Source organism: Leptosomus discolor, chromosome 1 (assembly GCF_034619465.1).
Source record: "Leptosomus discolor isolate bLepDis1 chromosome 1, bLepDis1.hap2, whole genome shotgun sequence".
NCBI classification, from domain to species: domain Eukaryota; kingdom Metazoa; phylum Chordata; class Aves; order Leptosomiformes; family Leptosomidae; genus Leptosomus; species Leptosomus discolor.
In genome coordinates this window covers 18,335,727-18,355,607 of record NC_141391.1, presented here as the reverse complement: position 1 = coordinate 18,355,607, position 19,881 = coordinate 18,335,727, and the positions used below count along the sequence as shown (strand labels likewise).

Sequence of the window (19,881 nt, the reverse complement as noted above, 5' to 3'; positions counted from 1 at the left end):
TCCAAGAGCTGTATGTACTAGAAACTCCCATTCAAAATTTGTGTCCTAAGGCTGGAATGAATATTTCTCTTCAGTCCACTAATCAAAATACACTTCACATCAACACTCACTAGCCTATCACAATATCTCATTGATAGCACCTCTTGATTTCTGCTACTGATTGTTATTTCCTTGTTACCACATCATTCTGACATGTAGCATACACAAAAATATATTCCAGATGGTCCAGTTTTAAAAAGCTTCAGCTTTTTGTAACCACCATAAAAATGAATAGATAAACAAGAACTTATTTATGCTTTTCAGACAACATTGTTGGGGAAGCTATTGGCACAAAACCTAGAGAAAGTAATAAACTACTATAATGCACAGCTGTTAAATAAAAAATAAGAACACCTAATATTTTATCTGAGACCCTAACATTGCTCCACAAATGGCAGTGAAAACACCATGAAAACAAAGACTCAAAATTTTAACTTCATTCTGCAAATAGACTTCCCCCATCCAGTCCATGTGAGTCTCAAATTTCAACCTAAAGTGAAAACCTTAAGAAACAAGATATCAGAAAGCACAGTGAAGACCTGTCTTGCAAATACAGTACTCATGTAAACTTTTATAGAACTCCTAGAAGCTGCCCTCTTCCCATGCTCAATCTCACATCAACTAGACATCACAGGAAACAACAGCAACAGTTCACAGAGATTTTTCTTTAGCAGAGATGATGTAGTTCTAGGTCAGCATGTAATTCCCAAAATACATAAGCAAACTGAGGAATCACCCATTTCTGCAAGCCCAAATCAGTGACTTCCCATGGCTGAAATACCACAGAATCCAGCAGAACACACGCCTATTGCGTTACACGTCTCTAAACAGCTAAAGCTGAAGCACATTTTGGCTTTTGGTGTATCTTAATGTAAACAAGCCTCAGATGGAAAGGCTTAATGCAGCTGTTAATACACATTTTAGTATTATCAGCTTGTTCTTCTATTACCCTTCGTTTAAAAGAAAAAAAAGTTTGGGAGTGACATTGGGATTTGTGACCTCACCAGAAGGACCACCTGCCCTGCAACAATGAGATATAAAGAAGTCAAATGCAAGAATCTCACCCAGACGCACAGACGAACAAAACTCAAACTAGTACAGTATATACAGGGGAAGAGTGATGACTGCAAAAATAGTATTTCCCCAAAATGACAAGGTATATGCATTATTTCTCCATCAAGGCAGCAAGAGACCTAAGACGACAGAAATTCATACTGTCATTCTATGCTGTGCAAGACCCAGTCCTTCTGTGGTGAACCTGCTGGAAAGCTGCCACTACAGAGCTGGTGTTTTGAGGACTCTAGCACTCTGACTCAGAGGTAAGTGTTAATGTAAACAAATCAACTAATATTAATTTTGCTCAATGCAGAGATTATGGAAACAAGGAAGGCATTTTCAGCAACTCCAGTTTAAAATGAACAGTGGCAGTACTGGCTATTATTTCAAACAGATACTGGTTTGCATTCCCTTCCCAGCATGCTTAAGCAAGATCAGCATGGCACAAGTACCTCAGACACACTCCTCTTCCACAATGCTACCGGATAAAACTAATTTTAAAATCACAATACTAGTGAGGTTGGCTTTTCTTCTCCAGCTGCCTACCTGCAGTCTCTCTGCATGAAGCACAGCCAGTATTACCACAGAAAAATACCATGAAACACAGTATTAAAGAACACTTTGTGGTCTTGGTCAAGCAGGGCACAGTTTTGAGAGAAATTATACTGCCATTTAGCCCCTCAAAACGCTACCTTTGTCATTTTGTTCTCCCATGGGTTTCCCCCACTCAAGGACACCAACACTTCTTCCCATCTGTATGCTTTTCTGAAGGATTTATTACTGCACCCCTGTTTTCCTCAGGCATGTTTGTAGAAGGCAAGAGACTTCCTCCCAGCTGTTCTGCCAACACTACAACTCTTCATGGCTGGGACAAGTCAAAGTCTCATGGAACCAAGAAGCATCAGCTCCATGCAGATTTTCTGTGATCACTGGCCTAGTTCCTAGTCAGTCAGCAGGTCACTATTTGGAAACAGTATACTACACACATTTTTCCTTTTTAAAATAGTCATTAAATTACAATCTGCATGTTAGTGATACAGTAATGAATTACCCAGGGACTCATTTTGGCTAACAGCTGATGAATCATCACCAAAACCACAAATTTTTCTTCCATAATTATAAAACCATTCCAGCTAAAATTACACAGCTCAGATACAAATTCAGAAATCTGTCCCAAAATGTTGTTTAAAATGTGCATGGGTAGTTTGTTAAAGCAATGCTTACAGTAGCAGATGTCTGTATCGGAGAAGACATTCACATATACAATAGAGTACTTTTCATAATTTTAAGTACACGCTGTGCTGACAGCAGTTAGGAGACTCCAGATAAGTATTTCTTAGTTGGCCTGCTTTATTATTATTTCAGGAAGCAGCATTTCCTTTAAAAATTAGTACTGTATAATTTCTAGCAGCATTTCACAATTCTAGCACTCAACGTCCAGAAAATCACTTATCCAAAAACTATGTCATAGTTATAAATACTTCCAATATCATCCCTCAGCAAGCATTCAGGCACTAATGATTTTAAAGGAAACTGTGGCATTTTAGAATTTACAAATCCCATGGATTCAGAGAATATTGATTACAACTGGGCAGTTTTAACGCAGAGCATTTGGCTCACACACCCTCATCTATGAAACTGCTGCAATATATTAAACAAGGCTACAAATCAGTGATTAAGTGCAATTAAAACTGAGGGTATTACTGCAGGCTTGAGTAACCTACTAGAAGTATTTAACAAACTACTTTTTAGTGAATCATTTTAAATCATACAGTACACTAAGATTTCTTAAGATACAAGACCACACATCTCTCAGTCATTTCGGGTCTATTCAATCACAAGGCAAAGCATGCCTCATGGCAACCTGAATTCACACCAGATGCTGAAATCTGAGCACATGTAATAGCCTAGCCAGCTCACATCACATTGCGCAGCATGAACCACCAATCCCCCAGAAAAATCTTCACTAAAGAACAGGTTCAAAACTTACATTGTTAAACATGAGTTTCAAAGTACTTCAGTGAAGTCAGCCACAGAAACACTTGGCAAAACAGCTTCCTCTGGTTAGGACAGCAAACAATGTGATACTTCAGCAGGTTCAGCAGAGTGAAGACAACTAATGAGGCTGCTTCAGATGGCACACAGAATTAAGGACTTTTCTTAACCCACACCTTCAGTAACTAAAATAAAAAGGTGTCACTGTTTTTGCTCTGTCCTTTGCGTAGGTTACAGAAGCAGGCATGAATGACAAGACTTTTTAAAATTACACAGAATGTATAACTGGACATCACAGACCTTATTAAAAAAACAAGTGTGGTTGTATTTAAGTTCCTGAAAATGCATGAAAAGAAAGTGTGATTTCTTTAATATTTTCCATCCACTTTAAGGAATGCATTCTGCGTTAGCTGCTGTGCATACAGAGGCTTGAGGTGCCGTCACCAGGTTTCCATTCACGGCTGATAAAAGATATTTTCTCATAACACTAGATTCTTGAAGCACTTTGGCTAATATCCAAATGTAGGCCTACTTCACTTCTATGCAAATATTCTTACTTCAAATAAATCATTACTTGCTATAATTAAACTAGAAACACATAAGCACACTGTTACTAGGCTAAGAACTTAAGACACTTGCAATCTGTAGGAAGGAGAATTTATGGTATATAATGCATCAGAGTATTGATTTTTATTTAACTTAAAAATAAATAACTTCTATTTTCTCTGCCAGAATGCTAGCTTTGCAACATGTCTCCACAGAATAATGTTCCGTTTATCGCTAGCAGGCTGCGCAGAGGACCTTTCTTCTCTTGGACACAACACACTGCTAGAGCAGGGGCTATCACTAAGGGAAACAACACCGCTACCAGCGTCAGCCAGTTTGCTCCCTTGCCTCTTCCCTCCTTTGGGTATTTTCTATCTTGCCATTCCCTGAAAAGCATCAAAGAGACAAAATCACCCATTTCAAACGAATTAATATGAAAGCATAAGAATAAGAGGTAGAAAGAGCTGTAAGGTAAGAGGAATGAGAAAACGCTTCACAAAGAAAAAGCAGTTGATAAACACAAGCTTGACAAAAATCTCCCTCATAAGATGGAACAGGAGAGAAATCCCATTCAGAAGGAAAAGCCAATGTAAGAAAAGCAATCAAGATGAATCACATCTCTGAAAATTATTTTTAATTTCTGTGGATGGTAACAGGCTTTCTTCTCAACATCACAGAAGAAAATTCTCGAGGACTATGTCCTCAATTTGGTACATACTAAAAGATGTTTCCTTCATTCATTTTCCTTCATAATGTGAAGCAAAGTCCACGTTACAATTAGCTATCACTCACTGCTTCTTGGTATAGACTCACCTACCATCTCTAGTTAGAGATTTACCTTTGTCTGTTCTTTCCTGCTTTTATATAAAATGTGTACACATGTTTATATAAAAACATGCTTTTATATAAACATGTACACATCCAGGTCATAATATGTCAGTTTACAGTGTTTATGTGTCTGAGAAATGTAAGAAAATTTCATTGTATGTAATATTATTGGAGTACAAGGCAAACCAGCTAGCTGAGACAGAATCATGACATTTAAAATAACTTCCTTTGATAGCCACAGTATTCAAACAGCAGGCCCTTCCAGAGCCCAGACTAACTCCAAGGAACCTGCAAGTACTATATAAAGCAGCCCTCTGTACGCTTATGCTTACTACAGTGTTCCAAGCAGACACTTGAAAAGTTTTAGGAGTCCATAAAACAAGAGATTGGGGAGCAGGGATGGAGCCACAGCAATTTTAAGAACTCAGTAGTTTAATATTCTCTAAACTAAACCAGAAAATTCGATAGCAAAAGACAAGTCTGATAGTATGCAATATGTCTGACAAGATAACTAAAATTAAAGTATAAACAAAACCAGGAAAAAACTACTATAGGCTTAATCTTAGTTCTCAAAATAAATAATGCTTGAAGTTTAAGAACTACAGCCTTTGCAACAACCAATTTCATAAAATTAGCATTAAAAACAAAGTTTGTAACCAGGGAGTACTTACAGTTTTGGCAACATCAATACTGCTAATATTGTTAAATGCACTTTAAACGAAAGATTTCCATAATGTTAACACAACTGCTAAATACCGTGCATCTGCTAATGGTTCTATGCATATAGCTGACCTTCTTTTTATGCATAAGAACACTGTACTTTAAATAAGTCCCATGAGTTACATCACCAGCTAAAAATCTTGACATATTTAAGTAAAATTCATAAATAGGGCAGCTAGTGAGTACCATTAACAAATGAGCTCAGCAGCTCATAAAAATATTCTACTATCTGCCAAGGTCTTTTACCTTATCCAAGGTTTCTTCTTTTATACAGCAGTGTAGAGAACAGATTTTTTTTCTTTCTATCTGCTGTCACAAAACAATAGAGACTGAGTAAGAACGCAGCCAAGGGCCACACTAAGAAAGGGAAAGACTGGAATCGAGCAGCAAGTCATCTCTCTTCACACCATGACCTACCTTTCACTGTTAGATTGGGTATCACAGCCATTCAACAAAACCAAAATGTTCTAAGAAACTCACACAAATCCACTTCTACTCCATCAACAGTCTAAATAACCGCTCCTCGTCATGCTGGATTTCCCTTGTTACAAAGATGGATGAGCCAACCCCACCTGCGAACAAAGGTCAGGGCACTACACCACCACAGGGGATACTCGAGCCAGCCTAACACTGCCTCTTGCTCCTTCTTCCACTGGAGGGGCTAGGGAAGACACAAGGATGAGGAAACAATGGTGTCTCTAACAACAGCTATTCAAAGACTGAAACTGAATTTAATGTTTCCATTTACAAAAATATCCTGAAGCTCAACAATCACAGTGGGACTGTTTTGCTGTAAACAAGAAGCATAACGTAAGAATAGTGAAATTGCAGAATCAATCATGCACGTTAAAAGCATAAATGCATCCTGAATTCAACCATTGTTGGCGTACTTACCATCTCCAATTAGATGATCATACACTAATGTTTCCACAGGATCCCTATCTTATCTAGCACACAGAATAAATTTTAAAAAAAAAACCTCCTAACTGATCTAGCTGAGTATACACTATGCTCATACTCCCAGACTCTCCGCAGCATTTCATACTACTAATTTATGCACTCTTTCATCCTAGAAATACAGCAAGGATCCAGTGAACTGTAGTCAAACTAGTTCCCAAGTCCTCCCTAGGACACTCCAACACACAGCAACAGGAAAACTGCACTCGCACTACTCAGTGCTTCTCAGGCCCCAGAGGAATTCGTTCTTTCTAAGTCTTCAGATATGAACTGATGTACCTTAATGCAGTAATAATCACTTCAAAATTTTTATGCAGAAAATAAACAAATGGGAAAAAATACAAAAAGTGTTGCAAGTTACCAACTCGGTAACATCCACAAAAGATGGTGCCGAGGTAGACACATGAAATGAAAGATGTGCAATGCCCGGATCTTTCTATGTAATTTCTATTATGTGCATTTGAATACCAAAACATTAGTGACAGAAACCTTTATTCTCTTACTCCTACTAAAAGTAGAAACCTTACATTTAAAGCATTTGTCTCGATTTGAGCTAAAACAGAATTAATTCTGTTCAGTGATTTTACTTTTTAGCTAAGTCTCTTCTTAAGTAGCTGTTGATTTCAGAAAGTGTAGTATGTTTTTCCAGACAGTGCCTGCTTCTAGTAGTGATAGCGCTTGATGTTTATAGCTGATACCAAGGAATGGTATGCAGAAAGGCTCTTGCTTATACTTGCTCCTATAGCAACCAAGGTCACTGCTAAATCTTGTTGAAGTGCCATAAGTGAGAGTCACAAATATGTAAAAAGGCAGCACCTGCAGCGAGCAGCAAGCCGGACAGGTGACCCAAAACTGATCAACTAAGTATTCCATCCCATATACATCATATTCAAAGTAAAGCTGAGGGATCACAAGGGTTAAGCTCTCCTCTTTGATGGCCGACATCCAAGGAGGAATCCAGCTCCTGAGTTGTGTCCACTGCAGAGTCCAGCCTGGGACCCACCCCAGTGCCAGCCCTGCAGTGTCCGTGGTGAAATATTGTCACCATCAGGGGGGTTGGGTTCAGTATTGATTTTGTATATATTTCATTATTTTTTTTATTTGTATCATTATCTTTTCTTTTTATTGTTATTGTTTCATTAAAGCTGTTTCAGTCGTCTTTTCCAATCCATAAGTGTCTCTCCCTTATTCTCTCTCCCTTTCCCTTCTGGAGAACAGAGGGGTTACTAGAGAGTCATTCTAGACTAGAGAGTCTGTCATTCCCCTTAGTGGCCGGCCCAGCCTCAACCCATGACAGCATTCTACAATTTATCAACAATATTCACAGTACCATAAGGTAAACACCACAGGACCCTATGCATCGATCAAGACTAGTTCCCACAGTTAGGCATAACATGCTCTGCATTTCTGCCTTCTAAAAATTACATACCATACCACCATAGGCATTTCGTAGGAGATTATTTAAATTGTACTTAAGTTCTTAATGATACAGTGCTGAAACTTTTGATTTTTTTTTCTTCATACTGCTTAGAATAACTAAAGATTTCACTATTATGCCCCACGTACAAGAAGTTTCAGGTGATAGTCTTCCACACTTGCACACCAAGTACAAACCACTAACCCTTACTGCAGTTTATCAACACTGAATCACAGGCGGGGGGGGGGGGGGAGGGGGGGGGCGGAAAGTTTGACCTGCCTGAGCATAAACCAACCTATAAATGTTTACTGACAAAAAACTGTTAAAAGGTTACCCAGTGAGCTTCCAAATTACTTTCTAAATCACTGGTACTTTTCATAAAATTTCTTTTGTTCATTCTTTTATGTAAAGTTTCTCCTTTTATCATTTCCTGAACAAAACTTCCCAATTCACTTTCCAACATAAAAAAGCAACTTGAAGTTGTCTGTATATCTCAGCATGGAAAATTGTGAGAGCAATATGAAAGCTGTGAGAACATCATTCTTTAACTAAGACAGAAACCTTTCATTCAACTCTGTTTTTAAAATAGCAATTTGTTTTCTACATGGAACTAATATTTATTAATAAATACAAGTTCCTGCCAGGTAGTGGCTGTGTGGGGTCAGGACAGCTCAGGCTGAGAATAAGAGGAATAGAAAGGTAATTCCAGGAGCACCCTCTTCCCATAGTTCTCAGACACGACAGCAACCCGTGGCAGCCTCCTCGTAGCAGAGGAGAGAGTGCAGGCAGTGGTTAAGTTACTGTGCAACTGCTCATCTTTAACAAAGTTAGCTGATAAAAGTAGTTTATACACCTCACTAAAGAGTAAAGGAAAGACGCCGCTTATAAATGCAGCTAATGGGCTGATTTGCATAAGTTCATCACAAGTGCCTTGTGCTGTTAAATTACTGCACAGAAAGATTTAAAATACCAGTTGGAAAAATAAATGCTTAACAGGAGAATCCCCTTATACTCGTATCAGTTCAGAAAAACATCTTGCTGAACCAGATGGGTATTTCACTTGGATCTCTACTACAGATATGTAGTCGCTAGATAGAAAAGGACACACAAAACATTTCACAACATACATGTACCAAATCTGCTTCATAGAAATAATTTAAAAAAAAAACCCAACCAAAAACCACTCTTACTATAACACCGTACCTAAAGATTAAACAAAAGCAATGTATCTCAGAACACCAAGCACAGAGAAATCCTGGATTATAAAGCTACTCAGCAAGGAAATAAAAGATCTACATGAATTCTTTTAATAAGCCTTTATAACCATGCTTTACAAGAAGTGAGCTCGTGCTCTCTCTCCCTCTCTGATACTGGCTTAAGTCCTAATAGCAAAGGTCCTGTTGAACGTCAAAATCATGGTTTGAAGGTTACATTACTGTAAAGATCATTTATTACGATTTGTATCAGGAAGCGGGGCATCATGTATTGCAATTTTGTTCCCAGTGCCATAAGCTGCAGTACAGCATCAAAATTATGACTGAAAGTGACAGCTATTTAAAGAGGTACAAGCAAATTAGTAAGTAATAAGAATTAAAAATGTCAAAGTTTCCCAGATATCCAAATCATGTTGTTCATAAATTAATACAAGGATATTCATTACACAAATAAAGTTAACTTATGCTTTTATCAATTTATATTTCAGCATAAGTCACACCACATCTTTCGGAGGAATTCTGACCTCTGATACATATGGACAAGACATCTGCCTTCAGTGAGTATTCTGCTAAGAGCAGAATTTTCTCTTTTCTCCTCCTCCTTACTTGCAGTATGTCCAATACGAAATCATTAAGATTCATAAGCCTTACTTTAAAGTGCACTTACCGTTGATGGATTATCTTTAGCTTCTACACCAAAAACATTCCGCCGTTTCACTGTCAGCAAATCAAGATCTTTAGTATCATCATCATCGTCGTCGTCATCATCTTCAAAGAACTGCACAGAATCTGGGTTTGGTACCCTGCTTGGTAGAGGAACTTCTTTTTCCTCCTCCTCCTCAGATATCTCTTTCAATTCATCCTCAGACTCACCACTCTCCTCAGCACCTTCACTGGAAGCAGAACATTCCTCAGTTTCTTTCCTTCTCTCCTTTTTCTTTGTTTTCTTAACAGACACCTTTCCACTGAAATTAGTTCCACATTCCTCCACTCCTTCCTCATTTGTCAAGAAGAGGGTTTTCTCATTTTGCTCTGTCTCCTTCAAGTGACCTGTCCCATCAGCTGCCTCATTCGCGCATAGCTGTTTCCGAACTTTTTGAAGAAATCTCACACGAGGTGCCATTGCAAGACCAAGTGATCTAAAGCATGGAATTAAACAAACAAATTAATCTGAAAGGTAGATACACAAAAATTGACTAAATTAGAAGGCCTCATCAATGGCTTAAGTGATTTGCTTTTAATTACGGTAATTCACACTAATACATTTTGACCAACACATTTACAAAACAGTATTCGGCCTTCAACAGGACAATCTAGCTTGAAAAATGCATGAGTGAACATTGGTAAAGGAAGGAAGACGAAATAAGTGAGAACTCTCAAGAACAGTTACAAATCCTCCAGCGAAAGAAAGCAAAGAACGAACCTGAAAAGCTGCAGACAAGAGCAAATTATCTGTGATTCACAGTAAAATATGGTGGAAAAAACATCAATGTAAATTTGGTATTGAAGATATATGGATGTCATGTCAAGGGCTGAGATAGGACTGATCTCTGTCAGTGTCATTCACTGCTAGAAGTGCACCCAGAACATAATCCCCACCACCTTGCGATGATGGAGAGATTAGAAGAACAAACACAGTATGGGTAAATGACTAATTGCAGAAAAAGCGACACGAGAGACAGTTTTCAAAGGAAATCTCACCTGCCTGCATCTCTCTGCAGCAAGGCTTTACCTTCATGGCATATGTAACTAGCACTGCCAACAATACTACTATTTCACCCAGTTATTCATGACAATTCAAAGTTATACTAATGCTCTATACATGAAGGGACAAAAAACAGCCAAAAAGCAAAAAGACTATATAGCTACAATACTAGAAAGCATTGCATGGGAACAGATACTCTGTCTCCAACAGATGGTTTGTCTTCAGTTAACTTCATAATTCCCACTATTATTACACCTGACCCTGTCAAATATTGCTTTTTTGAATTTGGATTTAAGTGTCTTTCAAAGTCCATGAGCCTTCTCACTAGGTGAATAAAAGATGTCAGGGAACATCAGTACTGCGCAAGGTACATGCAGAGAACACAGCTACATTTAAAAACACACAATAGCAAACTAATAGTGTTTTTAATACTCACAGCTTGTACATACACTTAAAGGAGTAAAGTATTTAACTAGCTAAAATAGCTACATATATACACACGCACACACACATATAAAAGACCAGTCTCTTTTGATTCAGGTTATGCGGTGTTATACCACCTCTCCTCTCAATGCTGCTTGTTTCAAGTAGATAGCATTATGTCTTCTCTTCACCACACAGCCCTGAATAAAGAAACCTGAGTTATGCTACAGGAGAAAAATCAAATCTATACTCCCTGGTGTAAATGTCTCTATAAACAGTCCATGAAGCATCCAAACAGTACTGCAAAGCAGCAAGAGTGGACTGTAGGCCCTGGAGAGCCTTGAACTGTTAATGGTAGCCAATGGGACAGAGTAGTCAACAGGAGAGGCACCCTGCTTAAATAACAAACAAGCAAAAAAACAAACCCAAATGCAACCACACCTGTCGAACAGGGCAGTTTTGGTACTGGCCACAGGTTAACACACTGAAAAGCGGACAAGCACCCAAACAGCAGCCCACACTGACAGGAGCAAGTTTTCAATAAAGTCAGTCTCAAATTTAATATAAAGCTATTTTTGTTTAAGTATTTCTGATAACCCAGTACTGTTCTACAAGCAATTAACAGCAATAATAAAGCAAATAGTTTAAAAAAAAAAAATCAAAGGAAGTTTTTGTTCTGTGTATTTTGCACATTTACTGATAGTGCACTGCTGAGAGGCTAACACAACACATTTGGAAACTGAGACTGGAGCAATCAGCAATCTTAAACTTCTTTCAGCATTTGACAGCTAACACTAATTGCCTTTGCAACAAAACTATATGTTAAAGTTTGGCCTATTGACTAACTGAAACAAAAATAACCAAACAAAGCAGATGTAATGCTTCACTGCAGCAGCTGGAGGAGATTCAAACCTGGAACTGAGACTTAACACCATGCACAGTAAATCACATATAAAGAGACTGCTGTGACACCAATGAATGTGCAATCTCTTCGGCAAGGGGATCGAAGTAGAAAAAAACCCCATCATCCTTCGCAAGAGAAACACTTTTTTCCTTTTCCAGGTTTCACAACATTATTCTACATAAAGTATTGCTGTCAACTGTTGACAAAGTACCACAAGCAATCATACTGTATAGCAACTACGCAATCTGTGTTCACTTCTCTTTGTCATGCAGACAGACACAATGTACACAGGGTTGTAAACTCCGATTTTATCACAGCTTCTCTTCTATGCCTCCAGAGCTAGTATAAAAACAAAACAAAACAAAAAAATCAGGATCATTGCTGCAGAGAAAGGTTTGCAAGGAGACGAAACTTCTTTCTCCACAAGTAAAGTTAAAAAACAGGCAAAAAGAGCAGCCCATGATGTGGAGGCGACTTCACCACAGCTTTTCTCATTCAAATATGAAATCCCATCTGCCAGATTGCTGTTCTGCACTGATGTCTTTAATAACTGCACAAAACTAATTATCAGTTAGTGTTGGCCAACTTTTCTACACTGCTTAGCAACCCTATCAAAAAAGACCAGTGCTACCAGAATTCAAGTGTCCTCTAAACCAGAAGAATACAGCCCTCAGACTTGGGGGAGAGGGAAGGTGTTAAGGTCAAATTTGGTAAGGAAGTAATAGTAGATAAGCTTTAACAAAGTTGTGTTCAAACAATCCGCATTCGTCAGCATTTTGACTCATTACTGACTCTTTTCCGTAGTATATTCCAAATGGAGAACAATCTAGGACAAACACATTCTACTACTAAGTTTTCTTATGTTGTAAGATTCTACAGTTTCTTTAGAATTTATTTCTTAATCATTTGCCAAATCTAGAGTTCAGTACTAAAAAACCTGAATATATGAACCAGCTTTTCTTCCCATCAACTATTAGTTGGGCAGTATTAGTTTTCATCAGTTCATCAGATGCCACTCAGACCACAATCCTACCCCGACTGAAATTACAGCTGTTCGTTGATTTTAGCGCTAGCATTTCACGCACTCTTCTTGAAGAAGAGATGTGCAAGGTTTTCTCATAAAGACAGACAAAAGGCAGGTAAATTATTTAGTAGGATTTCCTAAATTCTAACACAGAACACTAAAAACATGCTAACGCTACCATATGGTACTCAGACTATGGTAGCCTTTAAATGGCAACACAAATTTAGCCGTCAAACAACAAAAAAAATCCTGGTTTTGGTATGAAATGCAATGACTTCTTGGGACCAAGTTCTTACAGAAAGACATTTTAAATCAGCTTCTGAAAGCAATACTGAAACCAAGGGATTGTTTTGCTTCTATAAATGAAAGCACAGCTGATATCAGTAGTACATCCACAGAACTGAGATGGCCAGACATAATCATTCCCTAACATCAATCAGGGAATGCAAAGTAGTAACTGAGCAAAACACAATGCTCAGGTACCTCCTTCAATTCAAGGCTGTTGACAAAGATTTTCAGGAAATGAGGTAAAAGAGTAAAACCTCAAAGAAAGAATATTCATATGGCTTTAAGAATAATATCACTTTTGTTTGCTGTTGAATAAGGAAAAAATCAAACATTAGTAAACATTTTTGAAAATTAGTTCAAATGAATGGCGTATCAGACCTAAAATACTGCCTTTTCTGAGGTTTGTTTATTATGCTTATACAAAGATCTTGGGTATGTTTACATTAACGCAGTAACTTCAATATGCCTCTATTTGGATTGGATGAAAAGCTGGGCATCTCACAACACTTTAAAAATGGAATCTTAGACACTCAGAGCGAAATCCCTCCTTGCACAGAATCAATTACACAGAAAATTTAAAAATTAAGAGATTACACTGGTCTTAAGCGTCACAAGGGTTCCTAACCTGCACTTAGAAGATTTTTTGGTCCTTTCTGAAATATAAGCCAGTTGTAAAGAATCTAAGGTCACTTCTGCAGAACTGCTGCACAACATGTTCACACAAGTTAATGCTTCATTCTAATATTAACTTTCTGTATTTACTGAATATAAGACATACTCCATTAGTGAACTTCTTCAGAATGATTTGAACACATAAAAAACCACATTTCTTTTACTGTAAACCAGATTCAGACAAAGATTTAACATAGTCTGAAAAAGGTTAAATACTCCCAGAAGCTATTTCAAGAGAAGAAATGTGTATTACTTGCCTTGCAATATATATCTACATCTACATTTAACATTTAAAATGTTTTCAGAAGACAAGATGAGCAGCCATTTGAAATCAAATCAACTGAAGTGACAAATCTGAATTAATAGGCTTTCCAGATGGTCTGATTAATAACCAAAACGAACAGAAATTGCTTTTGCTGTGTTATTTATTTCACTAGCCAGCTTTGGCCCTCTGCATTAAGGAGCTCAAATGCATGGTACTCTATTAATAAGGAGGGCCAAGCTAGTCAAGAGTTTATGGGTCACGATCAAAGAGAAGGCGAACAAAAAGAATGTCATGGTTGGAAACCAATCACTTTGAAGACTGACACATAGCCTTCTCTACAAAAGTAAAAGAAGCCTCCACATTGCAGTTGCAGGCCCTGGTACTCTTGGTACCTGAGCCACCCTGACACCTGCTCAAAGGGCAATACAGCAGAGTACAAGCAACAGAGATTTCTAGAGCACATTCAAGACCATTTCTCCAAGTTAGCGGGATTAGCCAGCTCTGAGAGGCACTATACTGGAACTGCTACTCATGCATATGCAAGTACATTTGCTTCTAAGGTGAGTGAAGGTCAACAGGAGGCTTAGCTGCAAAATGAGAAAAGGTAGTTCAAGATCCTAGAATAAACAAAGATGTTGACTAAGAGAATAATGACTCTGCACCTTGAGAGAGGAGAGTGCAGCTTGTTCAGAGATCTGTATGGCAGTATCAGAAAGCTCAGAAGCCTACAGAAGTAGTTACAGGAAGCTCAGAAAGGGATGGCTGGATCTCCAGGTGGTTGAGGGGGAGTTGTGTGAGAAATGCCCAAACTCTACAGATCACTGCAGGGAATACTGAGGTCCATATGAGTAATACCACATGAGGATGAGATTAACCAGGTAACAGCACGAGAAAAAAATAAGTCTGGTTACAGGTGTACGAAGACTGGAAACAACTGGGAAAAAGTAATTTTAGGCACAGGCTTCTTAGTAGGAAGGAGACCGGGGTGTAGAAAAGGAAGAACAAGAGCAACAAGAAGGAGGGCCAAGAACCAGGAAAGGAATGACGAGATGTGCAAAGCCTGTGTTGGGCACTGCCTGGGGGATGTGATGGGCAGCCCTGCACTTGCTCATAGCAGCTGGAGCAACGTAACAAATGAAAACCTCTGCCCTGACCATGCAGTAAAGGTAAAGGTCAGGCCTACATCCACAGCCAGGAGGACTGGGGTGAGACTGCAGCGAGTGATTTCCCTGCTCAGTGGAAGGACAGACAGATGTGGACAGATGGATCATGTATCCTGGTATCTGTTTCAGACCTGACAGCACCTGCAACTACCTACTGCTTTGTAACACTGATCTGTAAGCAATACTTGCAAAATTAGTTGGGTATTAATTTGTGTGTATCAGACATTTCCCAAATAACTTGGCTTCAAATCGGATTTATTTTTTCTCTATGTACCAATACAGGGATAAACAGAGACAAATACATTGCATTCCTCCTGGAAGACATGAGGAAATTCACAAAGGAAATCACCCTCCTTGGCAGCCCCTTAGAGCCATGACTAACTTGTCCATCTAGCACACTCGCCTGTTAAGATCTGCCCCTGGAGACTGATACATATATATTAGCATTTAATAAAGTGCCCGAGAAGTAAAATATTTCAAATCCCTGCCTGCTCTTTAACTTGTCTCCTATCCAGGAGGCCAGACTAACAGATTCCTTTCCACCCTGTTGTTTGTTCACGTTTTCTTATGTTTCCAGAGCTGCCCTTTGCAATGAAAAGACAAATTTCTCTTTTATGCAAGCATAGAGGTTCTCCTTCACCAAACTTAAAGGCTGCCTCTGTTAACACAAGGCCTGTGCAAGTCTCCCTCCAGCAAATTATTCTTGATAGCAATTTGTAATGAGAGGATGCTGGAAAGAATACTTATGTACCATAGCTTAAAGGTGGTTAATCTCTAGGACCCGTATGTGTATAGACATGCACACACACACTTTTTATTTTTCATATGTATTGTTTTCTAGATATAAAATAATTTTGCATAATATATAAATAAATTCATATAACAGAAAAATCAAAACCATTACTACTTTTCTGCAGACTCAATCAACAGAGCTTAAGAGAATCTCAGTGCACAGACATGCCAGGCAAGAAAGCAATGGAGAAAGTGGCCAACAGTCTGACAGACTGAAATGCAAACCTGACAGGGGCATTAAGTAGCCTATTTTCTCTGCAGGATTTTTAGTGGAGTAACATCTATCAAGCTAGCAGTAAATCTCAACAGAAAGGCTGAAATACTTTTCAGAGAATACACAGAAGGTAAAGGGAAGAAAGGATTCTCATTCCAGGTTTTGCCATGAGTTTGTGCACAGAACGCAAACCAAGGTTGCTTCTGAATGTAGAATTCAAACATACCAGACTTTGAGGGCCTTTCAGATAAATTAAGCTGACTGATCCACTGTATCAGTGGATGTCCACTGAATTGAAAGGCAGGGGACTGCGGCGTGTATTTAAGTAGACTAGGGGTCTGGAGAGTAGGGAAGAAGAGTGCCAACAAACTGTTCGTTTAAAGCAGAATCTCCAAATTATCTCCCAGATTTATTATCTTCTGACTTTTTGATTATGCTTCCGTGTATTTCACTGTCTCAACTAAAACTCTCCACCTCTCTTCAAACAACTGTCTGGTTTCTTCCATTAATACAAGAATGACTTATCCGTAACTTTGCAAAGCTGGGATTAGAATTGACCAAATGAAGGACCAAATCCTGGCACAGAGGCCTGAGAAGAATAGAACTGTAGACTACTCTGTCCACCTCAGTATCAGATAGTAGATGGCACACCACGCTAAAACCCAGGCAGAGGCCCTGGTATTCCAAAAATTCATTGTTACCACCATCTGTCAGTTGGTTTCTTAACACATTGGTTAAATTTGTGTGGGCACCCCTCTTAGTCCTAATCTTCTACCACTACCCCTTACACTTAGCATAACAAGACCTACAAGAAGGTTTTAAAGATGCTGACAAATCGCACAGGTGAAGGGGCAGGCAATGCATATAGTGAATTTTTCAAGTTTCTGCTAGTTCTCCTTTTTAAAAATTTCTCAGTCCATAAAGTAAGAACGCATCTTTTATAATAGGCTTATGTACCTTAAAAAACATAATCATGTTAATTGCAGCACAGGACAGGAAGACCAGGTGTTCCACAGTCTAGTAATTTGTCACATTTTAGTTCATTATGCCATGTGCTGACAAGTTTGAAGACCTAAGTCTTCTTTGTATGAAATCCCAGAGACATAAAATTAATTTACCATGCATCTTTGAGTACCTTCCTGGTCCCTTCTGACTACCCTATGTCCCATGAGATTATTCAAAAACTTCACGTCTTAAAACAATCTCAGATGGTTGTCATCTGTAAAGTCAACCTGTCAAAATTAATTTCCCTCCCATACAAAATGTGGAATGGTTCATGTATATGTACAAAAACAGACATAGTAAAGTAGATGCTATTCAGTCCAGTGTAGATTTTTAATCTTTACCAAGCACACTGAACTTCCGAAAACTAATTTATGTCCAAGGAGCGAGGTCCCAATCACACTCAAAATGACACTGCAAGATATCATCTTTAGATATTCCAATTTCTTTAAATAATACACTTTACAGGTTGGCATGTATGGTATAAGGCTGAATCTAAAAAAAAAAAACAAAAACAACCCACCCCTATTGTTCTCTATCCTTTTACTTCACAAGGATTGTCTTCTATTGTATATAGCAAACATGCTTTCTACTGGGTCTACCAGGGCCTCTGCCTGGGTTTCAGCGTGGTGTGCCATCTACTATCTGATACTGAGGTGGACAGAGTAGTCTACAGTTCTATTCTTCTCAGGCCTCTGTGCCAGGATTTGGTCCTTCATTTGGTCAATTCTAATCCCAGCTTTGCAAACTAACTAACATCTATATACTAACCTCCCTCTGTATAGTGTTTTTACACATAATTTCCATTTACAATGTCCTTGAAAATACACAAAAGCACAGCATAAACGTGAAGCTGTAAATACACTTTAGACTGTCCAATTCTGTGCATTAACATGGTCAAAACAGATATTTAAAGCTATCATACACTGCAGAACTTCTCACTCTACAGTTTTCAATTTCCAAGTTGATCATACTTACAGGGCATATTCTGCTAGAGGCAATTTGAAAACATCAAATACTTCCTTATTCTTCATTAAGTAAACTGAACGCAAGTAGGATACAAAACACTGCAAGAAAAATAAAAGTATTTAACAAAAAAAGAAACCATTCAATTACCAACACATGAAACTAACATTGTGCTGTCACTCTAAACACAAAATAGAATTTCACTATTAAGAGGTCTAACATTAATTTCAGACTGAAATTCTATTACACAATACCCATCAGTACTACAGAAGTGACACAACTTCAAGTATTTCATTAAGTGCACATTAATTGACTGAAAGGAAAGATCACTCATTCATTTTTTTTATCTCATAGCTTTTCTGAATGTTGTTACGTTATCCTGTTACCTGAATCATGCAGAAGCGAGAACACGGTGTTGCTATCAGTCTGAGGTGTCCTGACTTAGCCACTAACAAAAAGTGATTCAACTCAATGCAGCTGCCTCTTTCTGTGGCTTAAGGTAATTCATATTATCTTGCATTTGCCATCAGCTCATCACATACACACAGTCAATGAATGCAACTCAGCTGACCAACATAAATTCACTACACAACATCTACTAAGACTAGTCCAAGGTTGAAGTTTCAATCAATCCAAGACTTTCACCAAGAACACTGGAAGCACTGCATAACAGAATAACTTAAGTTTCTGTTGCATTTTCCCTCCATCCTTCCCAAAAGGAAAGATTCTTATTCTTCTCATGTTTCTTTCACATAGTCAGCAGCAGCATAAATATTGGATTATTGTAAGTGTCAGAAAAGATTCTTTGACTTCTGTTGATCGTAACCTAATTTCTAACGCATGCCAAAACTACTACCATGAGGCTTAAATAAGCAAACACTAGTAACAATAGCAAATTAAGCTTACAGGGTTATATTCAAGCATACTATAATCACAACCCTGTTCTGCTATGTACGCACACCTGTCAGAGAAAATTATTGTATTAATAATTCATGTGGCATTTAAAAAAAAAAAAATCTATTTCTTGTTAACCTGAGGTAGAGGAAGAAAAGACCCAACAGTTAGAAGCTTCAATCTCTTATGGGTAATCTTTAAATGCTTATAAGAGAAAAAATATTTCCAAGGGCGAAAAGAAATATGAGTCAGTAAATCAAGCAAAGTCACAGTTTTTCCCTCAGCAAACTGAAACAAAAACTATTAATTTTAAGATATGTGAAGTTAAGAGATATACTTTTCAAGCCACCCAACACTTCGTTATAGAAGTAAATTTTCATTTGCTTATTTTTCCAAATGCTAAGGTTTTGGGTAAAGTTCCTTGTCCAGATTACGTCTTTCAATTAATTTTAGCAGTGGAAGGTGCTAGTACAATCCATTCAGCTGCTACCAACAGTGAGATGTGGAATAAAACACTTATTTGCTCATATTAAATCATTTATCATTTTTCGAAGATAACTAGAACCTTTAGGAAAAGCTTTCAAAATTGACAGATCTCATTAATCTATTGCTGTCTAGCAAACAATGACAAAAGTAAATGACAAAGCCTCTTTTTCTTCTGTAGTGACAGATGAAACAAGAATTATCTTTTCTGTGAATCTGAGAGTTTTAGATCTGAAGATCTACATGAGTCACTGCATGCCACAGGGTACAAATCTCATTCTGCCTGTTGGATAACCTATAAAGCCATCCACTTA

At 38.1% G+C, this 19,881-nt stretch overlaps 1 protein-coding gene across 1 annotated transcript in view; it reads right to left on the bottom strand.

Annotated features, from left to right (window-relative positions):
- DDX10 (DEAD-box helicase 10) overlaps positions 1-19,881 on the bottom strand; it is a 183,926-nt gene that overhangs the window by 122,639 nt on the left and 41,406 nt on the right. The window contains exons 12-13 of the mRNA XM_086481793.1: positions 18,203-18,291; positions 9,440-9,911 (exon numbers count right to left, since the gene is read on the bottom strand). Of these exons, the coding sequence (XP_086337919.1) occupies positions 9,440-9,911; positions 18,203-18,291 (561 nt within the window). The remainder of the gene's footprint in view (positions 1-9,439; positions 9,912-18,202; positions 18,292-19,881) is intronic.